Below are 20,397 nucleotides of genomic sequence, written 5' to 3'. Positions count from 1 at the left end.
GACCATCAGGTAATGGACCTTTTTCAGTCAGGCTTTAGGCCCCAACATAGCACAGAAACCGCGCATTTACGTGTCCTAAATGATGTCCTTTTGGCATTGGACTCAGGACTCTACGTGATTATGGTTCTTCTCGATTTATCTGCTGCCTTCGACACAATCGACCACGACATCATGATCTCCCGACTCGAATCCTGGGCTGGTGTATCTGGCTTAGCCCTCGACTGGTTCAGGTCATATTTCTGCAACAGGACTCTTAGAGTCATGCTAGACGATTTTTCATCTGAATCAGTCCCACTCCCATGTGGTGTCCCCCAGGGTTCCATTTTGGGGCCACTACTTTTTTCAATTTATATCCTGCCTTTAGGTGCAATTTTTAGAAAACATGCAATCTCGTATCACCTATATGCTGATGACTGCCAAATTTATTTCTCCCTCAAGTCAACTGACTTCACTAAACCTCTTCTCGACTGCTTATCTGACATTAAGGACTGGCTGGCTGTAAACTTCCTTCACCTGAACGATTCAAAAACCGAGGTCATAGTTTTTAGTCCTGACCGCAAACAGACCCTACCCCTTGGCCTCGACTTTCTTCCCATTCCAGTAACTTCGTCTGTTTCCAATCTTGGAATCAAAATGGATATGGTCCTGAAAATGGATGCTCAAGTCAACAGCACAGTAAAATCCTGCTTTTTCCATCTCAGGCGAATTGCCAAACTCAAACCAATTCTGCCTTACCACCTTCTGGAATCAGTAATCCATGCATTCATTACGTCCCGGCTCGACTATTATAATTCCTGCCTATATGGTATTAGTAAAGCCACTCTTTCTAGACTCCAATTGGTTCAAAATGCAGCTGCAAGGCTTTTAACTGGAAGCAGCAGAAGCCAACACATTACACTGATTTTAAAAACCCTACAATGGCTGCCGGTTAGCTTCAGAATTGATTTTAAGATACTCCTCTTAACCTATAAGGCACTAAATGGTCTAGCCCCTGCCTACTTGAGTGTCTTGCTCCATCGTCACAATCCCCCTCGTGTTCTTAGATCCGCAGATCAGCTGCTCCTAACCGTTCCCAAGGCACATTTTAAAGTTCGTGGTGAAAGGGCTTTTTCCGTCTGTGCACCCAGGCTCTGGAACACCTTACCTTTAGTGGTTAGGCAAGCCGCTTCAGTCGCCACATTCAAATCACGCCTAAAAACGCACTTCTTCACATTGGCTTTTAATTCTTAACCTGTCTTATTTCCACTTGCTTTTTGCTATTTCTCTGTTTTATTGGGTCCCCTGACCTGTTTTTAGTGTCTCTGTTTTAATTCTCTCTTAATGTTTGCTTTTAATATTTTGCTTTTAGTCTTGCTTGTTTTAACTGTACAGCGCTTCGGTCAGTTGTAATGCTGTGTTTTTAAGCGCTTAACAAATAAAAATGGTATGGTATGGTAGCTACATGTAATTATGATAATGATGGCAGAAATAAAAAACAATAATAAAATTAAATGTATTACTAAGAACATGACGGGGACGTAGCAGCTTATTGTTCCCATGACATCTTTATATTTACATGGCATGTTCAATGTTTACACGTTATTGGTAAACTGATGATGTATAAATTAAAAGAAAATTAATAATAGTTATTGAAATAATATTCATTATATTGAATACAGTTTTTAATATCGTGTACACATTTATACTTCCATGATACAAAAAATTCGAATGGTTGTTTAAATAAATTACTACTTCTGGTTGAGTAATTTTTCTCAAATTTCATATCTTTTTGCTTTTTATCATAATAAATATCTATACAAAATTTGAATTATCACTCTGTAATTATAACCATAGTCCATCCATCCATTATCCAACCCGCTATATGCTAACTACAGGGTCACGGGGGTCTGCTGGAGCCACCGCAGGGCACACACACACACACCACCCACACACTACGGACAATTTAGAATCACCAATGCACCTAACCTACATGTCTTTGGACTGTAGGAGGAAACCGGAGTACCAGGAGAAAACCCACGCAGCCACAGGGAGAACATGCAAACTCCACGCAGGGAGGACCCGTATTACCATAGCTTACTTGAAAATTTGCGAAAGTATTCAGTTAAAGTACCACTTCCAGTTGCCAGAAGTGACCCAAAAGTTAATAGGATTTCATATTTTTGATATAAAGCAGGTGTACAAAAAGCTTTTGAGTTATTATGTTTACACACAGAAAGACATCATTTCAAAAAATGGTATTTTTGAACTCAGGAATGTCTAAAACGTCAAGATTCATCCAAATCTTGAGGTCAAATTTTTTTTTCACGATTCCTATACTATGTATACAAGAAAGTAAAAAGCATAAATTCTTCAACAAATAGGTTCTCTTACCACTTCCTCAGAATATCTTACCTTGGACAAGTCAACTGGAACATCAAGATAATGATCCAGGAAGTTTGAGTTCTGCTCAGGGTCTAAAAGTTCTAGCAAAGCAGATGAAGGGTCACCCTGGAAGCCCCGGCCAATCTTATCAACCTGCAATGACAGAGCCACAGATTGATGAGGAGGGCACTTATTTATCTACTACATCACATGTCTGAAGCTCTGTTTATAACAGACACAAATAATTATCACAACATAACGTGTTTCCACCCAAACACTGAATTGCAAAAAGTTGTACTCAACTACTCTGCCTGAAATATCATGCACACAAGTTTATTTTCATTTTCAAGTGGTACAGCATGGCTTTTTTCTGGAGATGTGGAGAGTAAGGTTGTCTTTCAAGTCTAGGGACCTGGATTTAATTTCTAGTACAGTCACTGTCCATGCCTGTTCTCCTCTGGTTACCTCCCATATTAGGTTATGTTCAATGTCCATCTCCAAGTTACTTTTTAAAAAGAAAAGCAACTTTAGAACATGGATTGATGACAAAAAATATTCAATTCCACCACATATATTTTTTGTCCTTCTAATGTTCAACCCCATTTTATCTATTTAAGGAGCAAGAGACTCAACCCCAGAATCTATCCCAGCAATAAGGTGTAAAGCAGCTACCTGTCTTACGGAATTTCAGTTCCTCATAGAGAACAAACACTGCCACATAAAGGAGCACCGGATCACCCAGAGGAGATTTAAGGTCCCAATTGAGAAACAAGAGTGTACATCGTGTAAGGAACCAACCTGCATTCCTCATGGAATGGATCATGCTCCCCTGTCTGACCAGGAGGCCATGGGAAAGGAACATCAGAAGGGGAGCAGTGATATTCCCCTTATTTACCAGGCCATGGTCACAAAAGGACGCTGTAACAGCAGCTACATCAGGGTTGTTGTCCCAACGATCACAGAGGGATATTGTGGTTGGGCTTGACAGCAAACTCTGCTATGGGCAGAGCATCCCCTCATACACTGGGTGGCAGCATCCTGTCTAGTGTGTTCCAGTATGGATGCCTTCAGAGCAGAATGGGAGTTGTGATCCCAGGAGCCTGCCCTGTCGGGTTTTGTGGGGGCCGCCAGGGGGAGCTGTTGGAAACTGACGGCACTAGGACCGATGGGGTCCTGCACAGCCTGGAAGTACTTCTCAGAGACAATAGATTAAGTTCCGGAAGTACCAGGTCTGGCGTTCAAAGGGAACCCTCCACTTGGGCCAGGGAGTTGGAGTTGGGAGCTGAGAAGGGCAACACTTGTCTGGGAGGAGCAGAGGAATAAATAGTAAAAGAGAACAAATGGAAAATATGGAAAAGCACTTTGTTAAATAAACACTGATTGTGAATCCGGGGACTTGTCTGTGCAATTGTGTCTGGGGTTTGGGGCTCAGTGGCAAAAAGGCTACAACTATCTTCAGTCTAAAGTGTCCCAGATCTAGCAACTGAGACGTAACTGATTAGAACCAAAACCGTTATAACCATAAAGAAACTTGAGCGTTTAAGGGGGTGAGTAGGAGATTGGGCTCCAAAAGCAAACAGAGGGAACTGGAAAAGAGACTCTGCTTTCGAAGCAAAAAACTGCTCTGCCAGTCCCCTCAACACTTTGTACTGGGAGTATCCAGAGAAAATGATCTGACAAACTGAGGTAAAATGTGTAAGGGCTGGACGTTCCACTACCAGAACATGGAATTTAAGACTCAGGACACAAAAAGAGAAATGGGCACCTCTCATTTACACCACATAATCACACTCTGTCACAGACACACACATTGTACCTCATCAATAAGGACTAGGGGATTCTCCGTTTTTGTCTTCTTAAGGCACTGAATTACTTTTCCCGGCATGGCTCCAACATATGTTCTCCTGAAATATAATAAAGTTCAACAACTATTTTGGAAGCTACTCATTCTACTTTAGTCAACCGATTAAAACAAAAGCAAAAGTATTAACACAACAGCTCTTTGTGGCTTTTTTCCCCATTTACACAACACATTTACCACATTCAGTTTTGCAAAACATAGTCCCTTAATGAATGTGTACAAAACATGTAAACATCATATATGGTTAAACCTAAAGAAAATGGTGGAATACAGTGCTGCAATATACAGAAGATTACTTCTGAGAGTGCCATACGGAGTACTGGCATCCTTTCTAGGGTTGCTTCCTACACCTTGACGCCCAGTGTTGCCCGGGTTGGCTCCAGCCCCTTTTATCGTGAATTGGATTAACTGCAATTTAAGAATCTATGTATGTAAATCCACTAGATGTGCTCACTCACTAAAAAGAACCACCATGACCTGATGGCCTACAACAGTTATTGCATACTAAATGTATATTATATTGCTTTATAAAAAAAGTGTAGTGTGAAAGGAGACATACTCATTATATGACACATCTAAAGGGTTCTCCAGCACCTACTGGTTGTCTGCAACTGCTTAATCTCTTGTCGCTTTAAAGTGATTTACAGATGCAGCCTTCATTTTCGTAATCTTAGGAAGGTGTGGACAGTCGTGGCAGGTGTTCATGCCTGCCACTTGTGTAGTTTAAAACCCCAATAATTCATAGAAGTGTGCAACTCATCACGACAAGATTACAGTTTGTTTTTGTCTTAGGTTGCAGGGAAACGCTTCTGCATGCACAAGAACGGACAATCAATGGGTAGCAATCAAAAGTACAATGCATATAATGTAGCTACAAGAAAAGAAGGAAAGCTGGTATTTTGGTCTATGCAAAAAGAAACGAGACTTGTCTGTTCAATGTCTGGTTATTGTCCTATCACCACAGAATGGAAAAAAAAAATGGGCTGAGCTCACCACACCTGGAAAACAGTCATAAGCCCACTGGAATTCTCAGCAGTATGTAAACTGGCTATAAAATTGAGGCAAATTTTTGAAACTGTTGTGAAAGGCTGTTGACAGAGACATGTAATCCATCATCACCTCCGATAGCAGGTTGTGTAATCTGCCATCCTTAACTCTCAGACATCAGCAGGCCTGCCAATGGGCAAGACATGTGAACAGGGAGACACCTTGTATTTAAGACATTATTTTAAACAGTTTCAAAAAAAACAGTCAAATGTGCCTGAAGCACAACTGCAACTCTGAAAATGACCCAGCTACATCATCGTAGTGCACTTTGTGCATCTCTGACGTTACTGCAAATTCAGGAAAAAAAGTCTAGACAAGTGTGTCTATCTGCACTTTGACACGCACATTCCTCGCAGAGTAGGTTTAGTATTTTGGTTTCTAGTTATGGAGTAGTTTCATGTACAGACTTCCGGTGAAAAAAATATGTCAGGAATGACATTTTAGAGAACCAATAAAGTCCAGTATTGACTTCCTGGACCAATCAGAGACTGAGATATAAAAGCGTAAGTAAACAGGTGTTCCCAGTCATAGATATGTCAAGTAAAATCAGCAAGCGTAAGGCTCTGCCTCATTCTCCGTTTCATCTGTATGTTTAAAAGACCAGGAAAAGGGCATGTATTACCTCAGAGTAAATGGATCATTAGGAAAAGCACATGAATTACTACAGAGTAAACGGGTTGTTATTCATTTACACGGAAAAAACTGATAAAGTGTGAAGCGCCACTGAAAGAGCGCAAACAAAAGCATTTACCACCAAACAAGAAGTACAAGTATGATAATGATGATGATGCGGACAGTTTCTCCCAACTAAATAGTTTGAAAATGAATGAATAACTGCACTTTCTGGGGGGTTCCAATCTATGTGAAGATAAGTAAACTCCTAAAATATTCTGTTTCCATTTACTCACACAAATCCATCTGTATTTTTATCAAAACTACACATGAGTTCCAGTGAAAAGTGATGATGGGCAGGGACATATAAAAGAAATTCCATACTAGAAACCAGTAATTTAGTACAATACACACAAGACTGTTTTCCTTAGCTGTTGTTTCTATTAATCTCATTGGTAAGCTGCAATTAATATTATATTAACAGGGCCAAGCTATATCAATAACACTTTTACAAACACGTGTTTAAAGGATGCAAAATATTGACTAATTATCGTTATCATCAAATATCGCACAAATAGAAAGATATTCACTTTAGGATAGATAGATAGATAGATAGATAGATAGATAGATAGATAGATAGATAGATAGATAGATAGATAGATAGATAGATAGATAGATAGATAGATAGATAGATTTCACTAAAATGGCTTCAGAAACTGCATTGGATTAGTTTATTTTACATGAGTTTTATCAACTACTTCACCTGTGTCCTTTGATTTCTGCCACATCAGTCATTCCACCCACGCTAAATCTGAAGTACTCTCGGTTCAACGCCCTGGCGATGGACCTGGCGATGCTGGTTTTTCCCACTCCAGGGGGCCCATAAAAACACAGGATCTTGCCCTGTGTTGAACCCCTAAGTTGACTCACCGCAATGAACTCCTGCAAGGAGAAGACAAACAAAAATAATTACTGGAGGAAGAGTTTAGCATGATTCAAAATGAAAAACTTCCACTCCTACTCAAGATACTTTAGATTTCTGTATTTTACTCAAATAAATAACAGATTAGTTTAACTTCTCAGAGCCTAATTAGTTTTCTGGAGACCTGACAGACTAAAATTTGAAATTATGCTATGAAAGAGTAGCATGGAGCTTCAACAATCCACTTTCAAACGCAACAAAACCATTTTCATTTGCAGCTTAGGTGCTTTTCCACCTCTAGGAGATTTTGCTGCTGCGGCTGAATTACCATTTCACCCTTAAAAATATTTGTGGGGGAAATATATAAAAAATAGTGTCTGCATAAACAGCAAATTGTACTGGTGTGACAACACAGTAGCGGTAGACAAGAAAGGCCAGAGCAGACTGGACTTCCTAAGGAGATTCAGGTCTTCTATTGTATGCAGCAAGCAGCTGGAAATGTTCTACCAGTCCATAGCAATCACTGCAACTATCTATGCAGTGTTCTCTGAGAGAAGCAACTTCACAAGTCGCACAATGCCTGAGCAAATTTACCAAAAATTCCTGCTGCATCACAGAGCTAACCCAGATACACGGGAAGCTGTTCTGAAAAGAAGATGGTGGCAAATTTGGATGCTAGCATGAAAAATCCCCTCCAGGAGAGAGAGAGAGAGAGAGAGAGAGAGAGAGAGAGAGAGAGAGAGAGAGAGAGAGAGAGAGAGAGAGAGAGAGAGAGAGAGAGAGAGAGAGAGAGAGAGAGAGAGAGAGAGAGAGAGAGAGAGAGAGAGAGAGAGAGAGAGAGAGAGAGAGAGAGAGAGAGAGAGAGAGAGAGAGAGAGAGAGAGAGATAGATAGATAGATAGATACTTTATTAATCCCAATGGGAAATTCACATGGTGTCTTGGAGCACTTTTAGCTGCAGGCTCATTCCTAAATGGTGTTGTATGATGAGCCACTGGGGATATTGTCTGTCCCCAGCTATCAGGCAATTCAATGATTCCTCCCAAATCCCCAAACTAAATTCTTATACTCTAAGTTTATTATGCAATTTCTGCACAATATAGGTTTATTAATTTATTTATTGAATTTTATTTTTTGTTCAGTATGTAATTTTTTTATGTTTAAAAAATATGTATTTAGAAAATTAATTACTTTAGAAACCAGTTCTTGTACTTGCTACAAGTCAGAAGTTGTATAGATCTTAGGAAAGGCTAGTTAAAATGCAAGTTCTGACCAGCTGGCCTGTGGGAATACAGATGGCTGAGATGAAAGAACATGGATAGACCAGCAGCTGGAATATCAAAGGGCGCAGCCATTCTGAGAAGCTGAATCATGAACAGACCCCCAACTAGTTCATGAGGCATGTCAATGATGACCAGGCTGGACTTAAATGAAGGGCTGAGATAGAAGTAAAACATCTCTCAGCTGCTCCAATCATGCAGATGGCCACACCATCTGTTTCTACCACTCCATTCAATGACCATGCAAGACCACATCAGACTAGTGTGGTGGACAGCCGGGACCCATGCCTGGCCAGGATGCCCCTTTGATACTGGATCCAGGGGAGCAGCCATGGGATGCACACTACTTCCCCCGGAACATTTGGCGGCAGCCCCCAAGGGTTGCATCGGGGCCAATACCTTGGAACACCGGAGCTCATCCCTGTTGGGCTCTGTGGCTACCGCCAGGGGGAGCTACAAGGCTTCCTGAGCCCGAGTGGGCGGCAACGCAGCCACACCCAGAAGTGCAGCCTAATCTAGGTTAATTGCCACCTGAAGCACTTCTGGGTGAACTATAAAGGGAGCCTGAGGCCACTACTCAGGGAGCCAGAATCGGAAGGAGGAGGACGAGGTTGCCTGGGAGGAGTGGTGGAGGAAGAAAAGAGTGCTTTGTTGTGTGTTTTATTAGGTATATTTGTGCTTGGGACTGTGTTGTGCCTGTGGGGATTACGGGGAAGACATGCCCCACAGATGAAGAAAACTAAATAGTTTATTTATTTTACGTGTGCCTCTGTGTCCAGTCTGTGTCCAGTCTGTGTCGGGTCGGGCGCCTATATAGCGCCTTTTCATACTAGACACCAATCAGCATAACTAAGATAGAGAGACACCTGGTAGCCTATTGCCAGGCTACATTAATTTTACTTTGCCAACACTCACATCAATACTCTGCTTATACTGCTTGGGATTATAACTGTAAAAGAAAGGGGGGGGGTGGTATTCAACTACAATACCAGTTAATTTGGATAGTTGCAACAGGGATATGACATCAATACTTAGTTGAGCCTCCTTTTGCAAATATAACAGCCTCTAGATGCCTCCTATTGCCTTTGATGAGTGTCTGGATTCTGGATGGAGGTATTGTTGACCATTCTTCCATACAAAATCTCTCCAGTTCAGTTCAATTTGATGGACAGCCTGCTTCAAATCATCCCATAGATTTTCGATGATATTCAAGTCAGGGGACCGTGACAGCCATTTCAGAACACTGTACTTCTCCCTCTGCATGAATGCCTTTGTAGATTTCGAATTGTGTTTTGGGTCATTGTCTTGTTGGAATATCCAACCCCTGCGTAACTTCAACTTTATGACTGATGCTTGAACATTATCCTGAAGAATTTGTTGATATTGGGTTGAATTCATCTGACCCTCAACTTTAACAAGGGCCCCAGTCCCTGAACTAGCCACACAGCCCCAAAGCATGATGGAATAACTCCACCAAATTTGACAGTAGGTAGCAGGTGTTTTTCTTGGAATGCAGTGTTCTTCTCCCGGCATGCAAAGCGCTTTTTGTTAGGACCAAATAACTCAATTTTTGTCTCATCAGTCCAAAGCACTTTGTTCCAAAATGAATCTGGCTTGTCTAAATGAGTATTTGCATACAACAAGCCACTCTGTTTGTGGTGTGAGTGCAGAAAGGGCTTCTTTCTCATCACCCTGCCATACAGATGTTCTTTGTGCAAATTGCGCTGAATTGTAGAACGATGTACAGATACACCATCTGCAGCAAGATGTTCTTGCAAGTCTTAGGAGGTGATCTGTGGGATGTTTGTAACCATTCTCACAATCCTGCGCGTATGTTGCTCCTGTATTTTTCTTGGCCTGCTAGACCTGCTGGATTTAACAGCAACTGTGCCTGTGGCCTTCCATTTCCTGATTCCATTCCTTATAGTTGAAACTGACAGTTTAAACCTCGGAGATAGCTTTTTGTAGCCTTCCCCTAAACCATGAGACTCAACAATCTTTGTTTTCAGATCTTTGAACAGTTGCTTTGAGGATCCCATGCTGTTACTCTTCAGAGGAGAGTCAAAGGGAAGCACAACTTGCAATTGACCACCTTAAATACCTTTTCTCATGATGGGACACACCTGTCTATGAAGTTCAAGGCTTAACGAACTAATCAACCAATTTGGTGTTGCAAGTAATCAGCATTGAGCAGTGACAGGCATTCAAATCAGCAAAATTACAAGGGGACCCACATTTTTTGTACAGCCAGTTTTTCACATTTGATTTAATTTTATACAACTAAATACTGCTTCACTAAAAATCTTTGTTCGGAAAACACCCCAGTACTCAGATGTTCCTAGGAAATGAAAGACATACCACTGTTATCTTTTTTGTTGAAAGTAGAGTAAATTACTATGCAGGCTGAGAGGGGTTCCCAAACTTTTTCATATGACTATAGGTGAAAATGTTTTTTTTTTTGCTAACAATGACTCAATTTTTACATTTTCATCACATATACTGACTTACTGACATCAAGAATCTAAACCACAACCTCTCAACCACACCCCATCCCATGCATGCTGTACCAGAATGCGTTTTTTCACATCTTCCATTCCATAATGGTCTTCTTCCAGGACCTCCTTTGCTCTGATCAAATCCAGGTTCTCCGTACTGCATTTTCCCCAGGGCATTGAAGTCAACCAGTCCAGGTAATTCCGAGTTACACTGTGGCCAAGTGAAACAAAATTTTAGAACATTTTACATGTCACAGAATACTTACATTTTCAGATAAACTACATCGCTTTCTATAAGGCATCAGGAATCCCCTTTTCTTCTGCTTACTTGAATTCCGAAGAATGGTTATCCAAAAGGCCTAATTTGTTTAGCTCTTCATCAATTACATCCATGACGTGCTTGGGCACCTGTAGATCTTTCAGCCGCTCACGAAACTTTTCCTCAATGGCATCCTTGTCGTCTTTCTCTAGGCCGAGCTCCTTCTTGATGATTTTCAGCTGCTCCTGCAGGAGGTACTTGCGGTGGGTCTGCTTTATCTTCTCTTCAACCTGGTAAAAAAGAATTATGGTGCTATTTGGAAAATGGATTTCAGACCTACATACTAACTTCTCTTTCTATTAGAGGTAGCTACCCAGATGCAAAGTGGAATTAGAGGTAGCTATCCAGATGCAAAGTGGAATCAGACTCATGTAGCCGGTCTTTATCATCTGTTATAAGAAAAATGTATTTTTGACCATTTACTACTCGCACACAAACACACACTGCATAGTATATTAATCAGTATGTTATTATACATTTATAATGGAGGAACAAGAGCAAATATTTTTGTTAATTTGTTAAGCAGCATGCAAAACTCAGCATGCCACTAATTCCTGGGACAAAGGGTGGCATAATGAAATACAGATATTGTGAAGTCATACTGTTTCTTAACCGGAGATCATACTGGGCAGTAAGTAATTAATCAAGCAGCTGTCTCTACTGGTCATTCCAGGTTTAACGCTGATTAAGGCTGCCTGTTCTCTTGGTTTCAATATACTGTAGCCCTGCACAAATTAATCAGATTACTAGGACAGCATTTTTTCACTTAAGAAATATAATAAAATAGCAGTGCAATATGTTGAGAAATTAGTTCATGCTTTTGCTTTCAGTCGGCTAGATTACTGTAACGCTCTCCTCTCAGGACCACCCAAAAAAAGACATCAATCGATTGCAACGAGTGCAGAATGCAGCTGCCAGAATCTTAACTAGGAAAAGAAAATCCAAGCCCATCTCTCCAGTGTCACTGATGTGTTTGATGTCACTACACTGGTTACCTGTGTCATTTAGAATTGACTTTAAAATACTGCTGATGGTTTACAAATCCTTCAATAATCTGCTCCATCCCATATCTTGGAATGCCTGTCACCTTACACTCCAAATTTTTACCTTAGATCCTCAAATGAGGGTCTGCTTAGAATTCCAAGAGCTAAACTTAAAAGAAGTGGTGAGGCGGCCTTCTGCTGTTATGCACCTAAAATCTAGAATAGCTGACCGATAGAAATTCAACAGACTAATACAGTGGAGCACTTTAAAACACTGCTGAAAACACATTACTTTAACATGGCTTCCTCATAGCTTCATTTTTGTTTAATCCTGATACTCTGTATATTCATTTAATTATCATTATCATTCATGGTGGCTTCAAAATCTGTACTAACTCCTACTTTCTCTTCTGTTCTTTTTCTGGTTTTCTGTGGTGGTGATCTGCGCCCTCACCACCCGATCAAACCACCGTGATGTCCCTATATTGATGGATTAAAGGCCAGAAGTCCACATGACCATCATCATCAAGTTCTTCCATGTGAACCCTGAATACCATGAGGACTGATTGAGGTCACTGATGTTAGGTAGAATGCCCAGGGGGAGCTGAGTGGTCTCGTGGCCTCGGAACCCCTACAGATTTTATTCTTTTCTCCAGCCGTCTGGAGTTTTTTTTTTTTCTGTCCTCCCTGGCCATCAGACCTTACTTTTATTCTATATTGATTAGCATTGCCCAATTTTATTTTCTTTCATGTCTTTTTTCTCTCTTTCTTCATCCTGTAAAGCATTTTGAGCTACATCATTTGTATGAAAATGTGCTATATAAATAAATGTTGTTGTTGTTGTTGCTGGGAAAAGGTGTCTGTAAAGTGGATTGGAAGACCTTTGCCTTCAAGTTCACATACCTCTCTGCCAAGTCTCTGCTGGAGTTTGCTGAGCTCAAATTCCTTCTTCAAGAGAGACAGAGCTTTATACAGCCTCTTTGGGATCTAAATGGGTGGGGGGGGGGAAAAGAACAACTTGAGGAACAGCGGAGGAACAGAGAGAAATAGAAAGCAACAACACAAAAAAAATTCACCTTTGTTCAGTGTTTAAGTTTTATCTGTTCATTCTCAAGGTTGACAGCTTCATTCTCCAATTTTATATCCTTAAAATTTGAGATTGCAATTCTCATACATTCATGGACAAATCTGTTGGTGCTGCTCCACAAAAAAAATAAGAACCGACAATTGTCTCTGAAATACTGTAACTTGAAACTAACAGAAGTAATTGGCGCCCATCATTGTTTATTCCCTATTTAACACGAAACACTTTTCAAGTTTTGATTAAACAGAATATTTCAAATAATAACAAAAATTAATGGCATGGACAAAAATGATGGGACCCTTAAATGATATTTTGTTCCACAATCTTTAGAGACAGCCACTTCAAACAAGCAATTCCTGGAGCTCTCCTTGAGACTGCTGCACCAGTCCACAGGTCATTTGGCCCACTCTTCCTGAGCTCACTACTTCCAGTTGTGTCAGGTTTGAAGGGAGTTCTCTAGACTGCATGGTTCGGTTCTTTCCATAGGTGTTTGAGGGGATTCAAATAAGGGAACAGAGAAGGCCACTTCAGAATCTATAATAATAAAAGGCAAAGTCCTCACTGACTGACTGACTCACTCACTCACTCACTGACTGACTCATCACTAATTCTCCAACTTCCCGTGTAGGTGGAAGGCTGAAATTTGGCAGGCTCATTCCTTACAGCTTACTTACAAAAGTTAGGCAGGTTTCATTTCGAAATTCAAAGCGTAATGGTCATAACTGGAACATATTTTTTGTCCATACACTGTAATGGAGGAGGCGGAGTCACGTATCACGTCATCACGCCTCCTACGTAATCACGTGAACTAAAAACAAGGAAGAGATTTACAGCACGAGTCACACGCGGGAACGAAGGTAAATGACGTTAATTTTTGACTGTCTTTTAATACTGTGTAAGCATACATATTAACACGTGCAATTAAACGTGTGCATTTACGGGGTGATTTCTCAGGCTTAAAAGCTCACCTTTTATCAAACGCGGGAACAAAGGTAACTGACGTTGTTCACTGTCTTTTAATACTGTGTAACCATACATATTAACACATGTCCAATTAAACGTGTGCATTTACGCGGTGATTTCTCAGGCTTAAAAGCTCGCCTTTTACTAAAAAGGCAAATGCAAAACTATTTTCAATCAGTTTATTGAAACGCTCCCGTTAAGGATTGCAATAACATATTCGCGAGATAAAAGAACGAAGTAGGGGGAAATGGAGGAACAGCGAAGAGCAAAAAATTTATTAAACAATTGAGAACGGAGCGAGTTAAGCTTACAAGCATGTTCATAAGGGAAACAAAGCACGGTGTAAAACGTAAGTTTAAATTAAGTTTATAGAAAGTCTCCCGCTGCGGATTGCAATAACATATTCGCGAGATAAAAGTTTAATGAGAACACACGAGGTATAAACGAACCACACGCCGTGGCGCAACGTTAGGGGCAACAGTTTCAACCATTCTATGATCTGCTTCTCGCAACTGAAAGACGGCACATGGCGGATGTTAGCCGGCTTGCTGACCGCAACGTTAGGGGCTTCAACTATGGCGCTGACGCCACATCTCAGTGCCAACACTTTGCAGACTGTACTTAAAAGACACGCCCTCCTCACTGGACAGTTAAAAACACCAATCAAACTAACGATGACATCAAGTATTACCCAATCAAAACTAGGAAAGGAGGCATCTTCATAAAATGCGTGTGGGATGATTTGCATGAGACGCTGCTTTAAAAAAAAAATGATAAAAAAAATTAGGGATAAATCCCGTCCAGTATTGATTCAAAACGGGACGCGCAATTTCATTCTCAAACGCGGCACGATTCCGTATTTTAAAGGACGGGTGGCAACCCTACAGTGCCAGGTAACCACCCATACAATCAGATTGTGATTCAGACTAGGAATGCAATGAATGTAATTACCCCGATCTACATACAAGGCGAAAGTCTTGCAACATTCAAAGATGATGGTTTGGGATAAGTACACCATACAACATAAAAGAGCTTATGAAGCCTTGAACCGAAAAAAGCAAGATCTCAGAGATCGTAAAAAAAAAAATAGGAGGTAATGTCGTTTTACTCGCTGTAGATTTTAGTCAAACATTACCAGTTATTCCACGAGGGAGACCAGCAGATGAACTCAACGCGTGTTTAAAATCCATGCTTCTCCCACGCTCTGTTATATGTCGCGTGTTCTCGGGTAGGTGCAACAAAAAATTTATACATTTAAGCATGTAATGGGCAAACAAAAAATGAAGTATACCCGAAGGCACTGCAGTAGTACTTAATGTAACTTTACTTCTTAAATGTTAATGTTTTACTGTTTAATAATTTATACGCTTCTTATATGTTGTTCAAATTCTTTTATCAAAATACCACTGACAGCGCAATGCACGATAACATGGAGTGAATACACCATACGCATCCGCCCACGGCTGCCCTGCTGTGCGCAGATAGGAGTTGATTCTACAATAAAATAAAATAAACATAAAAAGAGTAAAACAATCATCACCCATAAACCGTGTGTGTGTGTATATATGTGTATATATATATGTTGATATGTGGATGTGTATACAGTGATCCCTCGCTATATCGCGCTTCGCCTTTCGCGGCTTCACTCCATCGCGGATTTTATATGTAAGCATATTTAAATATATATCGCGGATTTTTCGCTGCTTCGCGGGTTTCTGCGGACAATAGGTCTTTTAATTTCTGGTACATGCTTCCTCAGTTGGTTTGCCCAGTTGATTTCATACAAGGGACGCTATTGGCAGATGGCTGAAAAGCTATCCAGCTAACTTTCTCTCTCTCTCTCTCTCGCGCTGACGTAGGGGGGTGTGAGCAGGGGGGCTCCGTGCAGCTGCTTCTCGCATACTTAAAAGCTCAAAGGGCACGTATTGATTTTTTTTATCTGTCTCTCGCTATCTCTCTCTCTCTCTCTCTCTCTCCCTGCTCCTGACAGAGGGGGTGTGAGCTGCCGCCTTCAACAGCTTTGTACCGGCGGTGCTTCGCATACTTAAAAGCCGTATTGATTTTTTTTTTGACTGCTTGCTTTGCACTCCTTTGAAAAGGAAGATATGTTTGCATTCTTTTAATTGTGAGACAGAACTGTCATCTCTGTCTTGTCATGGAGCACAGTTTAAACTTTTGAAAAAGAGACAAATGTTTGTTTGCAGTGTTTGAATAACGTTCCTGTCTCTCTACAACCTCCTGTGTTTCTGCGCAAATCTGTGACCCAAGCATGACATTCTAAAAATAACCATATAAACATATGGTTTCTACTTCGCGGATTTTCCTACTTCGCGGGTGGCTCTGGAACGCAACCCCCGCGATGGAGGAGGGATTACTGTATGTATATATATATATATATATATATATATATATGTAGATATGTATATATATGTGTATATATATATGTATATATATGTTTATATGTGTGTGTGTGTATTTTATATATATAAAACACAGCAACACTCATAACAATGACAACACAATTACATTGACAATCATGTTACGTTATTTTTAAAATGTTTCCTTTTTTTTTCATAACCTCTTTAACACACTACTTCTCCGCTGCGAAGCGCGGGTATTTTGCTAGTCTATATATATAATTCACAAAGTCGCCGCCAAAGGGGAAGACACCCATGAAAGCACGCACACCAAAACAAGACAACCATGAAAGCACGCAGGAAGAGGCGTGGATTCACTAAGCCGCCGACAAGTAGGAAAGAGCCTCGCCCACCAACTCTATGACCATTGGATACGACGACAACTCACAGAGCCACGCCCACTAACTGGGACGCGATGCCTCCGAAAAAACTGCGTCATTTATGTTCATCTGTTGTACGCTACACATGGACCTCTGAGCCACCTTGAGTTGGGGGCAGCAAGTCTTTGATAGGCTGCAACAAAATGATGAAAGTACGGGCGCATTTTTTCACACAAGCTGTGTGTGTGTGGGTGGGTGTTAGTTAATTTGTTACTCGAAGGATTTCAAGATTTAATATGCATAGGCGGTAACACTGCAAATGCAGCCCAAATGAACCAAAAATCTTCCACAGTCTCCTTACTGTAAAGCAGCAACACTACCACTGCGCTACAAGACAGAGAATGCAGTTAAACAATGCACCAGTCTCGATTTTACTTTCATTTCTGTTTGGACAACTGTGTCGTTCAGAAAGTGTTCACCCATCAATACATAATTATGCGACATATGATACGCCGTGAGTTGGCAAGAGCCACGAGTGTTCAGCGGTGTTTCCCAAACTCGGTCCTGCTGAACCCCTGTGGCTGCAGTGTTTTGTTCCAACCAGATTTCTAATCATTAATGCCGGTGAAACTCATCAGGGATAAGTCGGTTTTTCAAACGCAGTCGTGTAGCAGATTAGCTGGATGTAATAATCCGAGATGAATGTGCACCTCCGCGCTGAGTGAAAACACAATGTATATTGCTGCAACAAAATGAGGAAAGAACGGGCGCATTTTTTTCACACAAGCTGAGTGGGTGGGTGTTAGTTAGTTAATTAGTTACTCAAAAGAATTCAAGATTTAATATGCACAGGCAGTAACACTGCAAAAACAGCCCAAACCAGGAACGACAGCTGGCAAAAAGTCACCAACAAACTAAACGCGTGTACATTGTACTTACTGAAAGCAGCGTTACGGATTTTACAAATGTTCATTTTTTTCCCTCTGCTTAAAAAACATTGAAAAAGCGGCGTATACTATGCCTCGGGTTGGTTTGCAGCGTGTAAAACAGTTTGTTTGTCGCGGATAATTTGCTATCCACACAAGGAGGAACCAGGAAGCGAACCCACAATCTTCCACTGTCTCCTTACTGCAAAGCAGCCGTACTATGTAGCTGCGAAAAAATAAAAGCAATACGAGTTTTAACAGACGTCATTGAAGTGTATCATAAGTTTCTGTAACGTTAATAAAAATGGCCAGGAAGTGTCACTACAGAGGTGAGTGTTAAATGCTTCGAAGCTTCGATACGATTTCTGACACAATTGCTTCATACGTGTTGATGCTTCGTGAGGCTTCGGCGTCCTTCCCCTCTCCTCCGGATTTTTCAAATGTTAATTTTTTCCCTGTGCTTAAAAATCATTAAAAACCCAGCCTGATTATGCGGCGTATGGTACGCCGCGGGTTGGCTAGTAGTTCAATGTTTTGTTCTCAGCCACTATTGGGTGTGTTTTGGCTCCTTATCTTTTTGGAGGACCCATAACCTGCGGCTGAGGCAGAGCTCTCTGACACTGGGCAGATTGTTTCACTCCAGAACGTCTTGATAGTCCTGAGATTTCATCGTTTCCTACACAGACTAAAGGCACCCCATGCCAGCTACAGCAAAGTAGCCCCAAAACATAACAGAGCCTCCTCCACGTTTCACAGCAGGTTTGGTGTTCTCTTCTTTGTAAGCTTCATTTTTTTTATCTGCGGACTTAGAGCAGACACTTGTCAAAAAGCCTCAGTGGTATCTCACCTGTGCAAAGAACATTCTCCCATAAGCACTGTGGCTTGTCAATAAGAATTTTAGAAAATTCCAGTCTGTTTTTTTTTTTTTTCTTTCAACAGTGGAGTCCTCCTGGGTCTTCTTCCAATGAGTTCACTGTCACTAAAAAAGTGGTAGATGGTGTGATCAGACATTGATGTACCTAGACCTTGGAATTCAGCTTGTATTTGTCCGGAGGTTGTCCTTGGTTTTATGCCTACCATTCTCACTATTCTTCATCCCATTCTGGGGTTGATTTTCCTCTTGCAGCCGCATCCAGGGAGACTGGAAGTCCCACAGACCTTGAACTTCTTAATAATATTTGCAACTGTTGTCAAAGGAATATCAAGCAGCTTGGGGATGGTCTACTAGCCCTTGCCTTTAACATGCTTGTCTATAATTTTCTTTCTGTGGTCCATGTTCAGTGTGGGACACATGATGACATCAAACAGCAGACTGACTACTGCTCTCCATTTAAATCAGTTAAATGACTGATTGCACAACAGAAGACAGTCTATCAGTCATTGTTCAACCCGCTTCATCCTAATGTAGGGTCATAGGGGTCTGCTGGAGCCAATCCCAGCCAACACTGGGCGCAAAGCAGGAACAAAACCCAGGCAGGGCGCCAGCCCACCACAGGGCACACACACCAAGCACACACTAGGGACAACTTAGGATCGCCAATGTACCAAACCTGCATGTCACTGAACCGTGGGAGGAAACCCACGCAGACACGGGGAGAACATGCACACTCAGGGAGGACCCGGGAAACGAACCCATGTCTCCTTACTGCAAGGCAGCAGCGCTACCACTGTGCCACCGTGCCACCCAATAGGAGACATGTGATACGAATTCAAGAAAACAGCTAGTTCGAGAAATCCTTTGAATCCAATTACTGATTATCTTTTCTAGGGGTCCCAATAAATGTGTCCATGCCATTTTATTAGACCTTTGTAGAACAAACAATACTTGATCTCTTATCACACTCGCTTTTATTCTCTGAAGACATATCAAAGCCATCCAGTTTCTCAGGGGACAATGGCTTTTTACTTCATCACTTTTCAGTAGGCAGACAGCACTTTTTCAATCATTTGTAAGAAGACCAACAAATTTGCCCACATCTGTATTTCTCATAGGATGTGAACAAAGCATTAGGTATGTAATGCCCTTTGTTTTTGTGGCAAACAAAAATATATTATTTATATATATATCGCAAATGTGCCCAGGTTCAAATTCTACAGCATGACTATGGTTATCATCTCATCACAGAACTCTGGAATTTTACTGGAAATGTAAGCTTGCAGAAAGGAAAAACAACAGACAGAGATGGAGCACAGACAGACAGACAAATATACATGCATTACTAATTGAAATACGAGGGACGTTAAAGTTTCCACACTTTTTTTTTAACTCTATTTATTAGGAATTTCAAAAACAAATTACATCACTTTTCTAAACAGACACCTTCGTTTGCAATGCAATTTTCCCAGCGTCGTACCAACTTTTTAATGCCCAATCACTACTCCTCCCGCCTTCACCATTTACAACAAAAATATAAAAGTGCAGAAACTTTTTGACTGTCCCTCATATTTACAGAGCAGCGAATGCTGCACATTAAATACATATATAGATTCCATTTTGGGACTTCCATTTCTCTAATCAAGGTTGACATCACTATATCTCCATTTCCAGCATAGAATTCTTGAAGTCTAATTTCTAAAGTTTCATCAATTTCACTTTAGAACAATTTATATGAGAACAGGCCTTTCAGCCCAAAAAAGTTTATAAGACATAGCAACCGGATTGCTTTAAAAATAACATCAAGTTGAGTTCTGAATGTCCAGTAAGCCCTACTATTTACCACACTACTTGATAACTTAAAATATAATTCTATGTGTATATAATTTTCCATGTGGAGAACTTCCTACCATTTGTGCGAAATTTACCCTAAA

The 20,397-nt window shown here is 40.9% G+C and overlaps 1 protein-coding gene across 1 annotated transcript in view; it reads right to left on the bottom strand.

Moving 5' to 3' along the window:
• Window positions 1-20,397, bottom strand: part of lonp1 (lon peptidase 1, mitochondrial) — an 87,040-nt gene that overhangs the window by 33,469 nt on the left and 33,174 nt on the right. The window contains exons 7-12 of the mRNA XM_028816563.2: window positions 12,783-12,866; window positions 10,906-11,126; window positions 10,650-10,788; window positions 6,645-6,823; window positions 4,178-4,265; window positions 2,392-2,514 (exon numbers count right to left, since the gene is read on the bottom strand). Coding sequence (XP_028672396.1) covers window positions 2,392-2,514; window positions 4,178-4,265; window positions 6,645-6,823; window positions 10,650-10,788; window positions 10,906-11,126; window positions 12,783-12,866 — 834 coding nt within the window. The remainder of the gene's footprint in view (window positions 1-2,391; window positions 2,515-4,177; window positions 4,266-6,644; window positions 6,824-10,649; window positions 10,789-10,905; window positions 11,127-12,782; window positions 12,867-20,397) is intronic.

The sequence above is a fragment of the Erpetoichthys calabaricus genome, chromosome 12 (genome assembly GCF_900747795.2).
Source record: "Erpetoichthys calabaricus chromosome 12, fErpCal1.3, whole genome shotgun sequence".
NCBI lineage: Eukaryota > Metazoa > Chordata > Cladistia > Polypteriformes > Polypteridae > Erpetoichthys > Erpetoichthys calabaricus.
Note: the sequence above shows the minus strand (reverse complement) of the source record. Positions and strands in the feature narration are given on the sequence as shown.